This window comes from Lutjanus erythropterus, chromosome 3 (assembly GCF_056507025.1).
Source record: "Lutjanus erythropterus isolate fLutEry1 chromosome 3, fLutEry1.hap2, whole genome shotgun sequence".
Lineage (NCBI taxonomy): Eukaryota > Metazoa > Chordata > Actinopteri > Lutjaniformes > Lutjanidae > Lutjanus > Lutjanus erythropterus.
In genome coordinates this window covers 8,313,352-8,331,301 of record NC_139319.1, presented here as the reverse complement: position 1 = coordinate 8,331,301, position 17,950 = coordinate 8,313,352, and the positions used below count along the sequence as shown (strand labels likewise).

At 40.5% G+C, this 17,950-nt stretch overlaps 1 protein-coding gene across 1 annotated transcript; it reads left to right on the top strand.

The window, feature by feature from the left end:
* The first annotated feature begins 1,128 nt into the window (after positions 1-1,128).
* Positions 1,129-17,574, top strand: gaa2 (alpha glucosidase 2). The gene is made up of 21 exons (XM_084714873.1): positions 1,129-1,275; positions 2,852-2,975; positions 4,425-4,973; positions 6,388-6,533; positions 6,662-6,827; positions 7,973-8,069; positions 8,578-8,697; positions 10,131-10,249; positions 10,348-10,479; positions 10,567-10,677; positions 11,212-11,325; positions 11,434-11,518; positions 12,892-13,009; positions 13,194-13,327; positions 14,013-14,164; positions 14,531-14,679; positions 14,777-14,918; positions 15,043-15,141; positions 15,740-15,904; positions 16,385-16,531; positions 17,241-17,574. The coding sequence occupies exons 2-21, from the start codon at positions 2,883-2,885 to the stop codon at positions 17,301-17,303; spliced, it is 2,901 nt and encodes a 966-aa protein (XP_084570999.1). The 5' UTR covers positions 1,129-1,275; positions 2,852-2,882; the 3' UTR covers positions 17,304-17,574.
* Positions 17,575-17,950: the final 376 nt, after the last annotated feature.

Genomic DNA, 17,950 nt, shown 5'->3' with positions numbered 1-17,950 from the left:
TGTGTAGTTTTCTAATGCAGGACAAGGCTCTTTAGCAGAGTGTAAATGTAGTTTGTGTTCAGGTCTTCACCGTACCCTTAAAATCCTGTGAGATTCTTTGTTAAGTAACATAATATTAGATCTAACGATAATCTAAACTTTAAAAGCACAGTTTACTGTGTATACATTATCTTTCACACTATTAAAACTGTGACTATAGACACTAAAAACTCTGGCTGAATAAATTCTGATATATTACAAGTCAAGATGGTGCTAGTATTAATAGTGACCCAATCATAGGACTGTATAATCTAAATATGTTTCAAACTAAAGTAATGAGTAGAAAAGTTAAAAATATACTCTGTCAGTTTATCCCAGTCCTGTCTCAGAGTTACCCAGCCATGCCATCCACAGTATACGGATACAGTAAATGTAGTCTGCCATTTTGTTATGGAAGTCACGTCATACTGTACATAGAACAGCATGTGTCAGGAATGTGTACAGTACTTTAAACCAATATTGGGACAATATTAGTTTAACCTCTTGAACCATTGATCTATTTGAGCTGCTCACTCAGTCGTTTTAGTGGGGCTTCACTCTGTCAGGTAGAAAATATCTATCAAAATGCACCAGAGGTTCTCAAATTTCTTTTAGCCAAGGACCCCTTCCAAGATCAAAAATATAGCAGGAACCCCTTGATGTATGTCCCTTAGAAAATTTGATGTGGCCAGTTTATTTATTTATTTTTGCATTTCTACTTAGCTATGTGACAGAACAACGCAAGACAAATGTATTAGAATGATATGAGACATGTATTAAAAATATGTTCACCATGTTTACACAGAATACACCTAACATACTGTACTGTAGCGCATCAAGAGAGTGTGTTGCGAAATCCAAAGCTGCTCCTGAAGGCAACGCAGACACTGCTCACTTGACCAATTATAAATTGGTCTTATCTATTTAAAGATTAATTTATTTTTAGTTCACTGTTTTTATAGACTGATGATGTTGACATACGCACATAGCGTGATATTTATAGTTTAATTTACAAAAAGATAAAAAAAAAAAGATTTTTTCTTTGCATACTGTATGTCGTTGAGGGCTCTTCAACCCGGAAGTTGTTTAAATTACGAGGTAACATGAATGTGACATAAAGATAAATAGACGCGCACCATGCAGGCAGTTGAGGTTATCAGCGTTAAGACTTACCTAGCCAACGCAACATTTATTTAAAGGAAAAGTTGCTCTGTCTGCTGTTATTTTTTGTGTCTGTAAAACGGAAAGTCTGTCCAGGTAAGTGACGCTGACGCTAACGTCCTTGTCAGCTAACGTTAGCTCACGTCAGCTAAAGTTACACGGCAGCTGCTAAAGTTAGCTAACGCCAACGCTAATGACGCCAATAAACCCGACAATTGCTGCGATAACGTTATTGTTATTGCTTTATCATAACCCGAGTGTAGTCAGTCAGCCAGTCCGCGAAACTGCAGTTAATTAAGTGGTCAAATGTCTCCGTGTTGAACTTTGACATTCTCCTGTTTTGTAGACAGCAGGGCTAGCTAAAGTTAGCAACAACATAATGTTCTTTGGCCAAAATGTGAAAAACTTCATATTAGCCGGGGCCTTTGTGATAGGCTAAACTTAGATGATAACAGCGTGGGATATCACTTGAGTGTTGTGGCACCAAATCAAAATAATGTTTTATTTAACAAATACAGCTGCAGGTCACCTCTGTATGAAGGATTCATTTCTGCAGTTAAAGATGCAGTATCGCAGTAAAAACAGTTATGATCATTAGACACTCTTGAGGAGGTTAATAAAGGTGTAACTGCTGATTTGTGGTAACTTAAATGTGCTCTTCCACTCAAACTGGCTTTGACTTTTTGTGCCAATGGTTGGATGTTTGAGCTTCACTGTGCAAAGTTTGACACTGCAAGCCAGTTTTCCCATTCACCTGCATAAAGTATGAGGTATCTCTGTGCTCACTGAAAATCAGATTTTAAGGGGCATGATTTGTGACATCACAACTCGTCCTGGTCCAGTTTGCAGCTTTTACAATATACCACTTCTACCAAATTGGCTTACTGTGATGGATGATGATGATTGCTGGGTCTAAGGGTTTCTTTATTCTGCTACCACATGTCCATAACATAGTTGTTCTTAAAAAGAAAATAATGAATGCGACATGGAGATGATGTCCAATGAAAGGCAGCAGTAGCTTCTTTCTATTTTCCCTCCCACATATCAAAAATTGAGCAACAACTTCATGGCAACGCTGAGGAGACGCACTAACTGAAATGCATAAGGCTTGTAAATCACAGTGTTATAATGGTGAAGGGTTCAGTGGACGATGGCATTGTATATTGGCCCAACCCTAGTAGGAACCAGAAGCCACCAGTACACATACAGTGAGAAGGGACATTACAGTGAAGAAGAGAAATCTTGTGTCCAGCACGAAAAGTAATAGTAATAGTTTTCACTAAAAATTAAAATTGTTATGCAAAAATTATAATTCCCATATGACTTTTATTTACAGCCCTATATCAGACACACAAGAGAAGATATTCAGTGTGTCCTTAAATTTTAAATGTTTTTTTGGTGTGTGTGTGTGTGTTAATGCTAATGCTCCTAAAGAAAAGGATCATCTTTATTGTCTGACTGTTCCCATAATTTCTGTTGTATTTTGCACACCCTCTGTTTTCTGTTACACTTTTTCTTCTGTTACAGCATTAGAGTGAAACCAGTCAAGTCAGAGACACTGTTATTTTCACTTCACGTGTGTTTATGTAAACTTCTCCCAACGTCTCCAATGAGATTTGCCATTGCTCTGAACTTTGCCCTGCATCTCTGTCCCTTTCTCACATGTGTTCAGTCACTCACTTTGACAAACACACGCTCCCAGGATGGTGTCCTACAAGCGTCTGAACCCCGAAGATGTGCAGTTTTCTAACGCAGTTTTGTCTGAGGAGCCCCGTCCTGTCCATGAAGAAGTTCCAGTGAGTTTTTATGTTTTACTGCTTTCTCTGCCTCTGACTTTCTGCAGTGAGTTTTAGATGTGCAAAGGATTGGTAGCTGTCTGTGACTTCGAATCATTGCTGCAGGAATGTAGTGCTCTTTCTTTGGGCTGCTAATGTAACTTGGGATATTTTAAAATCTTGGTCTGTTAGTGTCATTATTTTATTGTTAGACAGAATTAGTTTGATCTTAGGAGCCTAAATGAATAGTTTATTGATCAATAATCTGCAGCTATTACAGGAAGATTAGCTGGTGTCATTGGCTAATAGGGATCCTTTTTCATTTAATAAACTATTTCGATAATGATTCTCAGTTGTAAGGATTTATTGCTTTTCTTTGTCTTATATGATAGTGAACTAAATGTTTTTAGTTTTTGGGCTTTTGGTTTGACAAAATAAGACACTTGAAGATTGCTCCCAGGGCCTAAAGATTAATTAAATACATGTGTCAATGTTTTCTTACAATCTGAAGACCAATCAGCTAAATATTAAAGGAATAGTTTGGATTATTTTAAGTGGGGTTGTATGCGGCACATAATCAGTGTATCAGCTACAGTGGATTGGAGTTGGCACAACCACTAGTGTACGCTGTATTTAGAATATTTTCACCACTGTACTCTGCCATCTGACAGCCTTTTCCAACGAGAAACCGCTGTGAGAGAAGTCAAATATCGCTCTCTCCAAACCGACAAAACTCCATTGGCGATATCACTGCTGCCTCGGTCTGTTACTTTCTTTGTGTTACTGTGTGACTTTGGTATTTTAAAGACTAGTTCAGATTCATCGTAACCACACAATGACACACACACACTAACAGATCGAGGCAGCGGTGGATCAGCAGCTCCTGTGTTGTGAGGTAAAATGACTGATTTCGCCGATGGGGTTTGGTTTGTTTGGAGAGAGAGAGATCTGGCTTCTTAATCTGATATTGATTTTTTAGTCCACAGCAAGGTGATGGTGCTCTTCTCTGCATCTCCAAACCGGAGGTGTGCCGACCGTCATCTACATACAACCCTAATGAAAATATTGCGAACTATCCCTTTAATGCTGTTAGTTAACACAATAACAACTGTGCTTTTCCTGCTCAGTGTCAAATGTCTGCTATTAGCTAGTTAAAAGTTAATATTTGTGTCTGTGGCTAAAATGTTGTAATTATAAACAGAGGGGTGACAGAAACAGGAATTTAGGTAAAGGAATTGTGAATGTCACTTTTCAGTATTTCTGTACATTTTTAGGACCAAACAATTAAACGATCAATCAAGAAAATGATAATTAAGTGAGAGTTGCAGTCTATTTGTGTCACGGTTTAAGACAGCTCAAGACAGTTTTCTGTTAATAGTCTGTATAACAACACACTATTTTTGCAGCCTGTCTTGGACACTCTAACTGCGTTTTCTGAACTCACTGAGTCTTTCCTTCTTGTGTTTTAAGGTGCCGGAGCCGGAGGAAGCCTCCTTGCTCCAACGGCGGCCGTCATGCTCCGTCACCACGGCCCTCCTGGTGATTGGGGGCCTGCTGCTGCTCCTCTGTGGCGGCTGGCTACTGGGCACCATGTTCTGGCTGCACAGTCCGTCCGACCAAGAGCCACATAGACCTCCGCCGCCGGCCACTGCGCCAACGCCAGACTCTGACGCAAAAACAGGACTAAACGACACTGCGGCGGCCGCCCGGCAGGAGGCTTGCAGTTTGATCCCTGAGGCGTGGAGGTTCGATTGCTACCCTGAAAGAGGGGTGGTTGTGAGCCGAGAGAAGTGCGAGGCGAGGAACTGTTGCTTCATCCCTGCAGCCTCAGGGTCAAATGGCATCCCCTGGTGTTTCTACCCTCTAGATTTTCCTTCCTATTCACTGGTGTCAATAAACGACACATCTCTGGGACAGAAAGGGACGCTCGTAAGGGAAGTAAAGACCTACTACCCAGCAGATATCCTCACCCTAGAGGTGGACATACGTCATGAGACCGACACACGGCTTCGTGTCAGGGTGAGTGAGAATTCACTTTTATATAATAAGTCACATGGTCACACATTCTCTTCTGTACAAGAACTTCACTCTTTATATCTGTGCAGAGAACTTTTAGTGTCATAAATGTAGTATGTAAGGTAAGTGTAATCATACTGATCAAATATAAGACATGCATACTACAGATAAATCACAATATTTATAATAATAATAATAATAATAATAATAATACATTGTGAGCAGGAGGTTCAGCTGCTTGTCTTTGCTGATTCTGTCCAAGTTATTAGGAAGTGCTCCTTGGGCAAAATTTTTAAAATGAAATCAGCAAGTTTTTTTTTATTAACAATTAGTCAAATGAGAATGAGAATGAAATTGTTACATCATTATTCTCATTTTCATTGAAAAAATAATTTTGTGAACAACTTTTTATTAGTTCATGTTGATAGAAAAAAATGTGTGCATGTACATTTTTAAAATAAATTAATTAATTCATAGTATCTTGCACATGTACACAAAAGTACCTAGTGTGCAGGTACAAACATGCATATTTATATTTACCTTAAAATAAAAAAAACAATTGCAGCCCCACAAAAATGATGTGTAGGCCAGCTCTGCAGCTTGACGGTACTTAATTTAAAATGGTATTTTGATGCACATTTTGCCTTTAGCAAATATTACACCCACTGAAATTTAGTGCGATTTCAATAACATTTCAATTGATTGCCCAACCCTGATAGTTGGGGAGCACGACAGGCCATTTTCACAGCAGCCACGTTGACATGAACAAGGCACCGAACCCCCACCTGCTCGGGGCGCCTGTTTCTGGGCTGCGTCCATCACTCTACCACCTCTGCGTTTTTGATGAAAAGGGCAGATCGAGCAGGGTCCGTACTCACCCACACTGTTTATAACAGAGGTCTAATCAGCTGGAATAAGTGGAAACAGCTGTCAGTGTTTACCGTGGGTGTGTATTGCTTTTACATGCAGTATCATATTTTTTGTGTCAGGTATCACATGCTTTGGAAAGCAGTGTAATCTTTCTTTCCATAAATAATTTTATTGTGTAATTGACTGTGAAACCTCATGATTACCACTGTTACCAGTTAAATTGTGTAAAAAAATGTACTGTACAAACACAGACTTATTCTGAGCATTTTTGCTCATTTAATGAGTTCGTGGGGGAAAAAATAATTATTCATATGGGCAGAGAATTAATTCACACTGAAAGCTGTATCCTTGTGGATTAAAGTTTAATAGGCCAATAAAATCTGTGCCAACTTTTTGATTAAACCATATGGGTGTAAAGGTACCGTTGTAACCTGCTTATAGGTCAGTAGATATAGTTTTTACTGTAGTTTTTATTACATACCGCTGTGTATTCTCTGGCTATAATTTGATTGCAGACCGTTTGTCCTTCTCATGTTACTCAATCTAGATCACCGACCCTGCTAATTCACGGTATGAGGTTCCGATCTCTGTTCCCAACGCCACCAAGAAAGCGGAAAGTCCAGACTACATCGTAGAAATTTCAAAGCAGCCATTTGGTCTCGTTGTGAAGAGGAGATCTACAGGAGCGTTGCTGTAAGTCTGACCTGAACAGGCCACGTGAGGTTGGACTTTCACATTCAGTTGTGAAAAAAACAACAACTATATGTTGTTATTAACTGTATAATCCTGTGTCCTAACCCTGTCATATGTTTTCCTGTCAGTCTGAACACCACAGTGGCTCCTCTCGTCTATGCGGATCAGTTTCTCCAGATGTCCACCTCCCTGCCCAGTCAGTTCATTTACGGCCTGGGCGAGCACCGCTCCACCTTCCTGCACGACGTCCACTGGAACACGCTCACCATGTGGGCCAGAGACGTGCCCCCTATGGTACACAAAGTCCTGTTTTATTTTGTATATTTCCTTTTATAGCTTCAACATTTCAGCCACAAACACAAATATTAACCGTCAAGTAGCATCTAATGATTAGCTTCATATTCGATTAAACAGTCAATTATTTTCTTGATTAGTATTTGTTTGTTTTTAAATGTCAGAAAATGGTGAAATATTTTGATAAAAGTCCAAGATGACGTCCACAAATATCTTGTTTTGTCCACAACTTGAAGACATTGAGTTTACTGTCGGAGAGGAGTAAAGAAACCAGAAGTTATTTGCATTTAAGAAGCTGAAATCAGAGAATTTTGACTTTTTTTCTTAAAGAAAAAATACTCAAACCAATTAATTGATTAATTAGTCCTGTCACAAGCTTGCTATTTGAATAATAGGTCCAAACATGTGGTGCGTTTGGAGCAATATATGCTGCCATACAAGTGTTTGGACCTATTTTTCAAGCCTTTACTGTGATTTTCAATGCTGATCAATCTGTTGACTGATGATGATCAAACGTTAAAAAAAATGGTCCAAATGTGTGGATTGCAGCATATTATTTGGACCTGTTTTTCAACCTTTGACCTATTTCTCAGGTCTTTCCTTATTTTAACTATGGATTAGTCTGTTGATGATTTCCTCCATTAATTGATTAGTTGCTTGGTTCATAAAATGTCAGAAAATGGTGAAAAATGTTGATCAAAGTCTTCAACTGTGTTGTTTTGTCCACAACTCAAAGATATTAAGTTTCCTGTCAGAGAGGAGGCCGTGTTGCATGTTCACTTCTAAGGATGCTTTAGGGAAAAATGAGTTGCATAAAATCACCTTTAGGATTTCCTTGTTGTTGTATGTACAGTACGTTTGTCGTTTGTGCTGCCCCAGAATAACCCTCCAGGGGCAATAAAGATTTATTGGATTGAATTGAGTTGGAACTGAGCCGACCTTTTAATTCTTTCGTTAATTATTTACACCTCTTATACATTTCTCACTGTGACGTGTCAGAATACCTTCTGTGTGAAAAGGCCAACATAAATAAGATCAAGGACTTTGATATTTAGGATTATGGTTTGGTTGAATGTGCAGCTCATCTTTGATCAAATAAGATCAAATGAATCAAAATATCCTTGTGTTCCTCTCTATAAATGCAGGAGCAGACAAACCTGTATGGAGTCCATCCATTTTACCTGGCAATGGAGGACGGAGGGAATGCGCACGGCTTCTTCCTGCTCAACAGTAATGCAATGGGTCAGTCTGCTAGTCGCCCTCGTGCTTCCATTTCAGGTTTCACAACGTGCGATAACGCACATTAGTGTTAGAACTGTTGGTTTCAGAGATGATGATAATCAGATGACAATATTAAGCAATTTCATAAAAACAGACCTCATGACTTTCTGCAGTGTCAGTAAATGAACTTCCCAGTGTTGCACATCACAGAGAGGTCATTCAGAGGTGATGTTGTATTTCCTAATGAAGATATGGAACATTGAGTTTGCAAAACAATTCAACCTTTTCATTAGCAAAGTCTTTGTTTCCCTTTTTTTTCTTATAATCAGGAGCTTATTTTTTAAAATATTTATAGAACTGTACATTTTATTCTTGGTGACTCATCTCATCTCATATACTTTCTTTATTTTTTTCCCTCTCCACCTTCATAGATGTGCTTCTTTCAAAGGTCCTGATTGTATCTAAATGATTTCTTTTTTTTTTTAAATAAATAACAAATGTTTGATGAGTAGTTTTTCTGTTTCATCAGATGTGATCCTCCAGCCCGCTCCAGCCCTCACCTGGCGTGCTATCGGTGGAATCCTCGACTTTTACGTTTTCCTTGGTCCTGATCCTGGTGCAGTGATTGAACAGTACGTGGAGGTCATAGGTCAGTAGGAGTTTGCTGGGATGTGGGAATGTTGTGTACAGTAGCTGCATGACTAAGCATATTCCTGTTTTTGATTGTGCGCATCTGTTACTCACTTAAAGAGACAGTTCCACATTTCAGTCACTCTGAGGTTCTCGTGTTTCATCATACTGCTGATCGTAACAAGGATGCATTTAACCGAACTGGTATCGTATTACCTGAATGAATAAAATTACCACGAACAGCCTAACTACTAAAGGCTACGTAGACATGAACAGCTTCAAATCATCAGTGAATTTCTCTCTGTAAATTTTGCTCTTCTCCTCTTCATCTCTTTTGAAGCTGAGATTGTTCACAGATGCACATAATTCTGAATAACTCAGGAAAATCAGGAGAAAACGCTGAACATGAAACACATTTATTGACATTGCATGAGCAGAAAAGATTCACCTCACTTCAGCGAAGCCACTTGGTTTTTTGAATGTGATTTTTTGAGGCTCAGTGCCGGGGCTGCAAGGCATTGAAATAAAACAAAGGTGGAAATAATTAATTTAACTTAAGAGTTCAACAAAAGGCACCTGATATAAAATCCTGACTCCCAAAAAGTTGGGACATCGTGTAAAGGGTGAATAAAAACAGAATTAAGTGATTTCCAAAAACTTTTTGCCATATATTCAGTTTAATACAGTACAGAGACAGGAAATTAAATGTTCAAACTGTTGATGAACGCAATATCCCGAAAAACGATTTAACCAGTGTTTTATCGATGGAGGATCAGAGGAGAACACAGAGTGTATTATGGTCTTTTTGGCCGCAGTTAAACCTGCAAATATGACTTTTCTGAGGGCTGCCCTGGTGTTATCACTGAGAGGGGAGTCATTGTTAATAAAAAATAGGGTGGACTGTTTAGGAATCCAGAATTTCATGATCTTTCCAAGATATTTAGCCGACTTTATACAGAGATTTTAATTTACAGTTTAAACAGTGTCACAGCATTTTTGGTATCAGGGTTGTAGTTAAATACTCAGCTGGCCAAACCCAAATCTTCCTGTTTTATCCCTGTCGTCCTCTATCAAAACTTTGACTAACTGTTGAACTGGTGTTGAGGATCTTGAGGAGGAGGATGTGGGCTGCTGCATAATCAAAGTGAACCGACAACACAATCCTCTTGCTCTTGTTTTTTTATAATGGCTCACAAAGCCACTGGCCCAACCGGGTCATTTTTTAGTGGTCTGACAGCTAAACTGAAGTTAGGTACGGTGGCCATCATGGCCCAAGTGAAATTCCTGCCCTGATTGTATACGAGTGAAAAATCAGTGTGGCAGTTTGATCCACATAAACATGTTTTTAATGTGTCCAGTGTATGCACTTTTCCCTCAGTTCCTGCATTTGTTACTGGTCATCTCCTTCTTACTCGCACTCCTCTCTCTCTTCATCCCTCCATGTGTTCACAGGCTACCCAGCCATGCCCATCTACTGGGCTTTAGGCTACCATCTCTGTCGCTGGGGCTACAACACCAGCGATTCCACCTGGGAGATTGTCAAGAGCTTGAGGAATTATAAGATACCCCAGGTAAAGTTGACCCAGCAGACTGTTTGTTTGTGTGCTTGTCCATATAGTGTTGTGCTTTCTTGTGTGAAACAATCATTTTTGTATCGATTGGTTCACAGGATGTCCAGTGGAATGACATCGACTACATGGACCAGTTTATGGACTTCACCTATGACCAATCAAAGTTCGCCACGCTGCCTGATCTGGTCAAAGACCTGCACGCTCATGACCAGCGCTACGTCATGATCCTGGTACATGGAAGTTTGTGCTGGCTTTCGTGTGTGTGTTGTTGTGTCTGATTTGGAGTGTTGGTGTGACACTTGTGTCTCAACCTGCAGGATCCAGGTATCAGCAGCACTCAGCCCGAGGGCTCATACTGGCCGTTCGATGAAGGTCTGAGGAGAAACATTTTCATTAAAGACGCTGAGGGAAAAACACTTATTGGGAAGGTGAGACATCCCGGACGAGTCCCCAGCTTTGTCACAGCCCGGCTCAAGAAAGGGACACACATGAACTTTGAACTAAAAAATTTTACTTTTTATTATTATTTATTTATATTTACAAAGGTATTTTAAAGCATTTTAATATGTAATGTCAGTAATGAAGTGTGAGTCTGCTGTGCGATGTGGACAAAATAAACAAACACAAGTTTAACCAAACAGACAAAGCATGTGTCCAGGGTGAAAGATGGATGCTGGCTGACACCCACAGCTATATAAGCTGCAGGTGGACGTGATTTGCCCTCTGCCACATGTGCCAACAATGAACTTCAACCCAGCCCAACACCTGTGGCAGTGAGGGCAAAACATCCCAGCGATGAGCTAAGGAGGGCCGTCACAAGACCCTGTCGTGATGTTTCACAAATAAGATTAAGACACAGTTACTACTCTCCTCTATCATCTGCTGTCAAAAGGAAGCAGCCATTTACTGTAGTGTCTCATACAACCACACTCCAAAATATAAGTCTCCGTCTCCTCCTGCAGGTGTGGCCTGGTCTGACAGCGTATCCTGATTTCTCTGATGAGGCGACACATGAGTGGTGGTACGACAACCTGAAGAGGTTCCACGACAAGGTGCCATTTGATGGATTATGGATTGTAAGTATGAAAATAGGAGACTCTGTTGAAGAACTGACTTTATTGATCAGTATCACGGCTCTTTGAGTTCCATCTCTTCTCCTTTAACTTTGTTTCTTTTGTTTTTAGGACATGAATGAGCCGTCAAACTTCCTGGACGGGTCCACCAATGGCTGTCCATCAAACAGTCTTGAAAATCCTCCTTATACACCCGGTATGATACGCAGATCTTAACTTAATAATGTCTACAGTGGAAGTTTATGATTTCCTTCCATTAAAACTTTTCAAATCGATCAAAGTATGAGGCTACAGTGCTGGTTTTGGCAAAGAGTTGCTGTTTCACAAAAACATATTGAGAACAAAAGGTTAGGAATTTTAGATTGTAATCATTTTGATGAATAGTCTGGACTCTTACAAGACAGATTCAAAAAGGAAAATGATAATATTATTCTTTTTCTTGGCCCAGTCTTGATATTTTGCAGAATTTAGAGATGTTTGATATCATTATTCTAATGGGATTTTCTTATTTGAACCAGTCTGGTCATCACTGTAATTTTGAACATGTGATCACAGTTTCCACTTGTGTTTTCGTGAAAAATGATAAAAATGAGGAACCCTGTGTAACTAATGAATAAATATGGTATGAAAAGAAAGGGCAGCATCTCAAAATCTACAAAGAATTATATCAAACACTTGACATCCATCCATCCATCTTCAACCACTTATGTGAAGTCGGGTCGCTGAGGTAACAGTTCCAGCAGGGGACCACAGACATCCGTTTCCCCGGCTACATTAACCAGCTCTGACCGGGGGATCCTGAGGCATTCGCAGGCCAGGGCAGAGATATAATCCCTCCACTTAGTCCTCGGTCTGCCCCGTGGCCTCCTCCTAGGTGGACGTGCCTGGAACACCTCCCTAGGGAGGAGACCAGGTGGTATCCTTACGAGATGCCTGAACCACCTCAACTGGCTCCTTTCTATGTAAAGAAGCAGCGATGCTACTCTGAGTCCCTCACAGATGACTGAGCTTCTCACGCTGTCCCAAAGAGAGCTTTTCCTTCTGACTAAGCTCTCTTTTTGTCACAGTGGTACAGTAAAGTGACCACAATTCTCTAATTCTCCGGCCAATCTCAGGCTCCATTGTCCTCTCACTCAAAACAGACCCAGAGATACTTCAACTCCCTCACTTGGGGTAAGGACTCGTTCCATACTCAGAATAGACAATCCACTGGCTTCCTGCTGACATCATAGGATACAAAACAACTTCATTTTCAATAATATGTGCTTTTGTCCAGGGTAAATCTGCTATTTAGCAATGCAAAGTCAAACTTTGTCTACTACTTAAGGCACGATAAATATGCAAAATCTTTTTTTTTTTTTTTCATGTGTAGCAACATATCTTAACAATTTCCACAGCAACCTTTGTGTTTCCATGTCTTAACAGAAAAAAACTCTGTGGGGCTTTTCCTTAACATACTAAATTTAGTTGTTAGTTTAGTTGGGTTAAGCACAGATCACACAATAAACATAAACAAAATTACAGAGTAGATGCGATTGTCAGAATCTAAAATTGTCTTTTTCCTTTCAGGCGTGCTCGGAGGTTTGCTGAGATCCAAAACTGTGTGTGCCTCTGCACAGCAGAAGCAGTCTTTACACTATAATATTCACAGCCTTTATGGACTCATGGAAGCGAAAGCATCTGCAAGGTCAAGAGCTAGAACACAAACACACACACACACACACACACACACACACACACACACACACACACACACACACACACACACACACACACACACACACACACACACTGAAAGGATTTTTTGCTATGTGAACACTTTGTGTCCTTTCCTCAAATCTCCTGCCTGTCTGCTGTCTTTTCTTCTCCAGCGCTATGAAGCGGATCATCGCAAAGAAACCGTTTGTAATTTCTCGCTCCACCTTCCCCAGTCAGGGGATGTACTCTGGTCACTGGCTGGGAGACAACAGGAGCCAGTGGAAAGACCTGTACACGTCTATAGCAGGTTAAATCAATTAGACACATGTAGAATACTGTTTAAAGACTTGAAGGTACGCAGCACAATGACCTCTGTTATAGCTGAATTCCTGTCTTGAGGTACGATAGACTTTTTTCCCCTAAATATAGTTAGAAAACATTTCTGCAATAACAAAAATCTTGAATGTTCTCTGAAAGTGAGACAAGATAGGATTTCAGATTTAGGAAGTTCTGTAATGAGAGTTTCCAGCAACAGCGTGCAGCTATTTTTCACTAAAAACGCTCTGATAGACCTCGTTATCGGTTTTTATAAACCGATAATGAGTCAGCACAGTGCGTCTCTCAGCTTGTTGTGCCTTCTGTCCCCAAGGAGACAAAACTAATTGATGCTTCTTTAAGCCATGTTTAACAAATGCAGACTAGTCAGCAATTTGGAACATGTTTACAGGGTTTAATGACACATTTATGTTGTTGTATAACTGCTAATTTGAGGGTTGTGCTTTTCTAGAGATCTACATTATGGTTTTATGTGTCAGTTACACATGTTTTATTGCACACACCACTCTGTAATTATACTGTCAACTATACAGAAATGAGGCAGTAACACCCAAGCTGATGTATTATTTATAGATCTGCTTGTTGTCATTTCAATGTCCATCTTTTCTTTCTCCACACCCTGCTGATGTTTCCCGCCTCTCTTTTGTCTCCTTCAGGTGTTTTGACCTTTAATCTTCTGGGCATCCCATTGGTGGGAGCAGATATCTGCGGCTTCAGCGAGGAGCCTCAGGAGGAGCTCTGTGTCCGCTGGACGCAGCTGGGAGCTTTCTATCCCTTCACACGCAACCACAACGCCATCGACATGCAGGTAAGATCTTAATATCACTGCTCCAACATCGCCACAAAGCACAGTGAGTAAAAATACTTGTGTGTGGGAGAGTATTTGAGGAATTTTTTTCATCTGTTACAAAAGTAATTATCCAGTTTGCTAATTCCTGTTGTTGGACCTGATGCTGGAGAGAGAGTGCACTCACCTTCTGATAATACTTGACATGTTTATTTTATCATGATTATGAACTATTTTTAATCCAAAATAGCTGAAAACTCCCTTGTTGCAGCTTTAAACATTGTAATATTCACTGAAGAACCACAACACCAAGACAAATTCCTGTGACTATGATTGTACCATATTTAGATCGCTGTGGTCTGACAGTTTGATTTGTTTAATTTTCAGCCTCAAGACCCGACAGCTTTCAGCCCTCTGGCTCGTACGGCCATGAAACAGGCTCTGCTGCTGCGTTACTCTCTCTTCCCTGTCCTCTACACTCTCTTCCATCACGCACACGTACACGGACACACTGTTGCACGGCCAATAATGTTTGAGTAAGTGATGCTTTTTGATTCAGCCTCACCTAATTTGATTTGTTGTTTTGGCTGAACTGGGAGGATCTTTGAAATATATCCTGTACGCACTCAAAAGGTTCCCCAAGGATGTCAGAACCTACGGGATCGACAAACAGTTCCTGTGGGGGAAGAGTTTACTGGTGACACCAGTGCTGGATCCTGGAGTGGACTATGTGGATGGTTACTTCCCAGAGGGTCTGTGGTATGACTACTACACGGTAAGACGCACACTCCCACTATCATCGTTCAGCCTACACAGCAGTTTATACAGTGTTATATGACTCTGGAACAAACTGGTGCGAACAGTTTACTGACAGTCTCATGTTGCCGTCTGCTTCTCAGGGCAAATCTGTGCGCAGTAAAGGTGAAGAACTTCGACTCCCCGCACCTTTGGATAAAATCAACCTGCATTTGCGTGAGGGCTCAGTTTTACCAACACAGGTAAACACAGTTTTCTCCATTCAGTTTACATTGTTGTGTTTTTTGAATAATTCTCAGTTTCCTGTTGGCCCATTTAAACTGTACGACTTTGGGCTTCTTCAGACAGAAGGATTCAGACAAATCTGCCGAGCTCCTGTTTTAATTTGCTCTGGCAGTTACGTCTATATTCCCTTCCGTTAAGACAGAATTCCAGCAGCTTGGATGCAGTTACAACCGTTATGTATAATATGGGGCACGTTCTATATGATGGTTGACAGAAGAGCGTCACCGGTCCAGAAAGTCACGTATCATTTGTAGCTCTGATTGGTTGAAGGTCTGTCTAATTGCGTCCAGCCAGCAGATCTGCCCAGTGCAACCTCAGGCCTCCAAAACTCAGATCAAACTGTCAAACTAGGCAGTGCTGATCAAGTATTTCAAACATTAATTGCTCTGGTTGGTTGCAGTTACATCCAAATATGTGAAGCATGTGAAGCATTTTGCCTGAGAGTGTTGATAACACCACATGGACATAGAAAATGAACTGCGAGACATTTTTGTGGAAATGCACACATTACTGTCAGTAGTGTCTGACCTTGTTTTTTTCTGTCTGTTTGCACAGACGCCCAACCTGACCCTGTGGGTGAGCAGCGGTCAGCCTCTCCATCTCGTCTCAGCTCTCTCTGAAGACGGTTCAGCCAGCGGAGATCTGTTCTGGGACGACGGCGAGAGCATCGACACCTACGAGACCAACCAGTACGCCTACATCGTCTTCAGAGTCGCTCAGGTGCTCACACTCAACCAGTTTACCCTCAAAAGAAAAAAAAATCCACCATCAGTATTTCCTACTGGCTCATTCCAGCCTACTTTGCATTACCCGTAATTCTCAAAGGGCCTGTTGAAAACCTGACCTAACTGTCTGAACTGGTGTGTAGATGAAGAGAAAAAAAAAATATGGACAGAAAGTGACAGTAGGCCCTCCTCTTCAACCACAACATGCCTTGTACCTTATACCACTGTGTTCACCTGCTTGTTGCTAACTATATCTGTCTGCTGGTTGGCAGAGTGGGATTATCAAGGTTTTTTATGATGAAAACAGCTAAAAAGGGGTTGATGACAGCAGTGAGAGTGAAGCAAAATGGTTCGGTTGTGGGATGTAAAACCAAAACAGTGAGCTGAGAAACACTAAAGTGCTCCATAGAGCTGAGGGGAACTGCAGAGTCAGGTGATAATTGTCTGTTGCGAAATAACGTCACTTGTTTTGTAGAACGCGATGACATCAGAGGTGCTCCATAACCACGTTGAAGCCACGTACATCACCGTGGAGACGTCCTCCTTCTACGGCGTGAAGCAGAAGCCGAGCAGAGTGCTGGTGAACTCCCAAGAGGCTGCATTCACCTACACAGAAAACCAGGTGAGGTTAACTTACAGGTAGGAATGTCAGTCATTGCTGCCTTCTGGTGGTCAGGAGTAGTAATAACTCCTGTCGGTGATAAAGGGTATAATGATAAATAAAAATCTGACAGGTGTCACTAAAATAATATAGCAAAATAACATAGTTATGTCTGCATTAATAAGAGATTTAAGTGCAAAAGTTGTTTTCCTTAGAATCTAATTACTTTTTTCCTGCCGTAATTCAGTTACTTTTGAGAAAAGTAACTAGTAACTGTCTGTTTCTAAATTTCACTAACTTGCTCAACACTGCTAGTAAATGTAGCTGTGAAATAAATGTAGTGGTTAAATGTAGACAATTTACTCTGAAATATAGTGAGGTTTAAGTATAAAAAAGCATAAATGGTTAATACAAACAGTAAAGAATCTCAAAAGAACAAAAGTACTTTCGTAAATGCGCTACATCACTGTGTTATAGCAGTTTTAATACACTGTTCACCTAGATACAGTAGCCAAGTTTCCGAAAATGTAGAAAATTCAAAGCAGGTCCAGTGTAAGTTGAACCTGTTAAAGAACCTCTTGATCCTCTGCAGTACATGAGTTGTGTTATGATTTATGGAGTTGGCTTTTGTTTTATCATAATGCAGAAATTCTTCATGCTGAAATGATGTGTTTTCTCACCTCTCTCTCTCTCTCTCTCTCTCTCTCTCTCTCTCTCTCTCTCTCTGCAGGTGTTAACAGTCGCAGATCTCGGTCTCAACCTCAGTCAGAACTTCACCATCAGCTGGATGTGATGAATCAGATTTTTTTTAATTTAATCATTGGTTTTATTTTCTGTTGGATTTTAAAGTCACAAGCTGGTACGCAGTCCAGTCTGTAAGTATTAGGACAGGGATGTCTCTTTGTGTTTTGGTTCTATACTCCAGAACATTGGAGGTTAAAGAGATAATTTGGATTTTTTGAAGTGGAGTTGTATGAGGTGCTTCTCTAGAGTCAGTCTATTACCTACAGTAGATGGAGGTCAGCACGCCGTCAGTTTGGAGAAGCAGCAGGAGCACCGGTGTAGGAAGCTAAGCAATGTACTGCTGTAGACAGGGTCAGCAAATATGTGTATCCTGTTTAAGTGTACGCTACTTTCACATCTTTACCTTGCCGTCAGACAGCCTTTTCTGATGGGAAACCACCATAATGTAAGCTATGTGACTCCTTTTGCAAAAACAGTAATGTTACCTCACAGTGAAGCTGAATTAACCCTTTAAAACATCAAAGTTGCACAGTAACACAAACTAACAGATCTAGGCAGCAGTAGATCTGCAACTCCTGTATTCTGCGAGATAAAATGAGTAATTCTGGCAAGGGAGTCTGGTTGCTGTGGTGACAGCGATATTTGACATATACGATAGCAGTTTCCTGTCAGAAAAGGCTGTCTGACTGCATGATA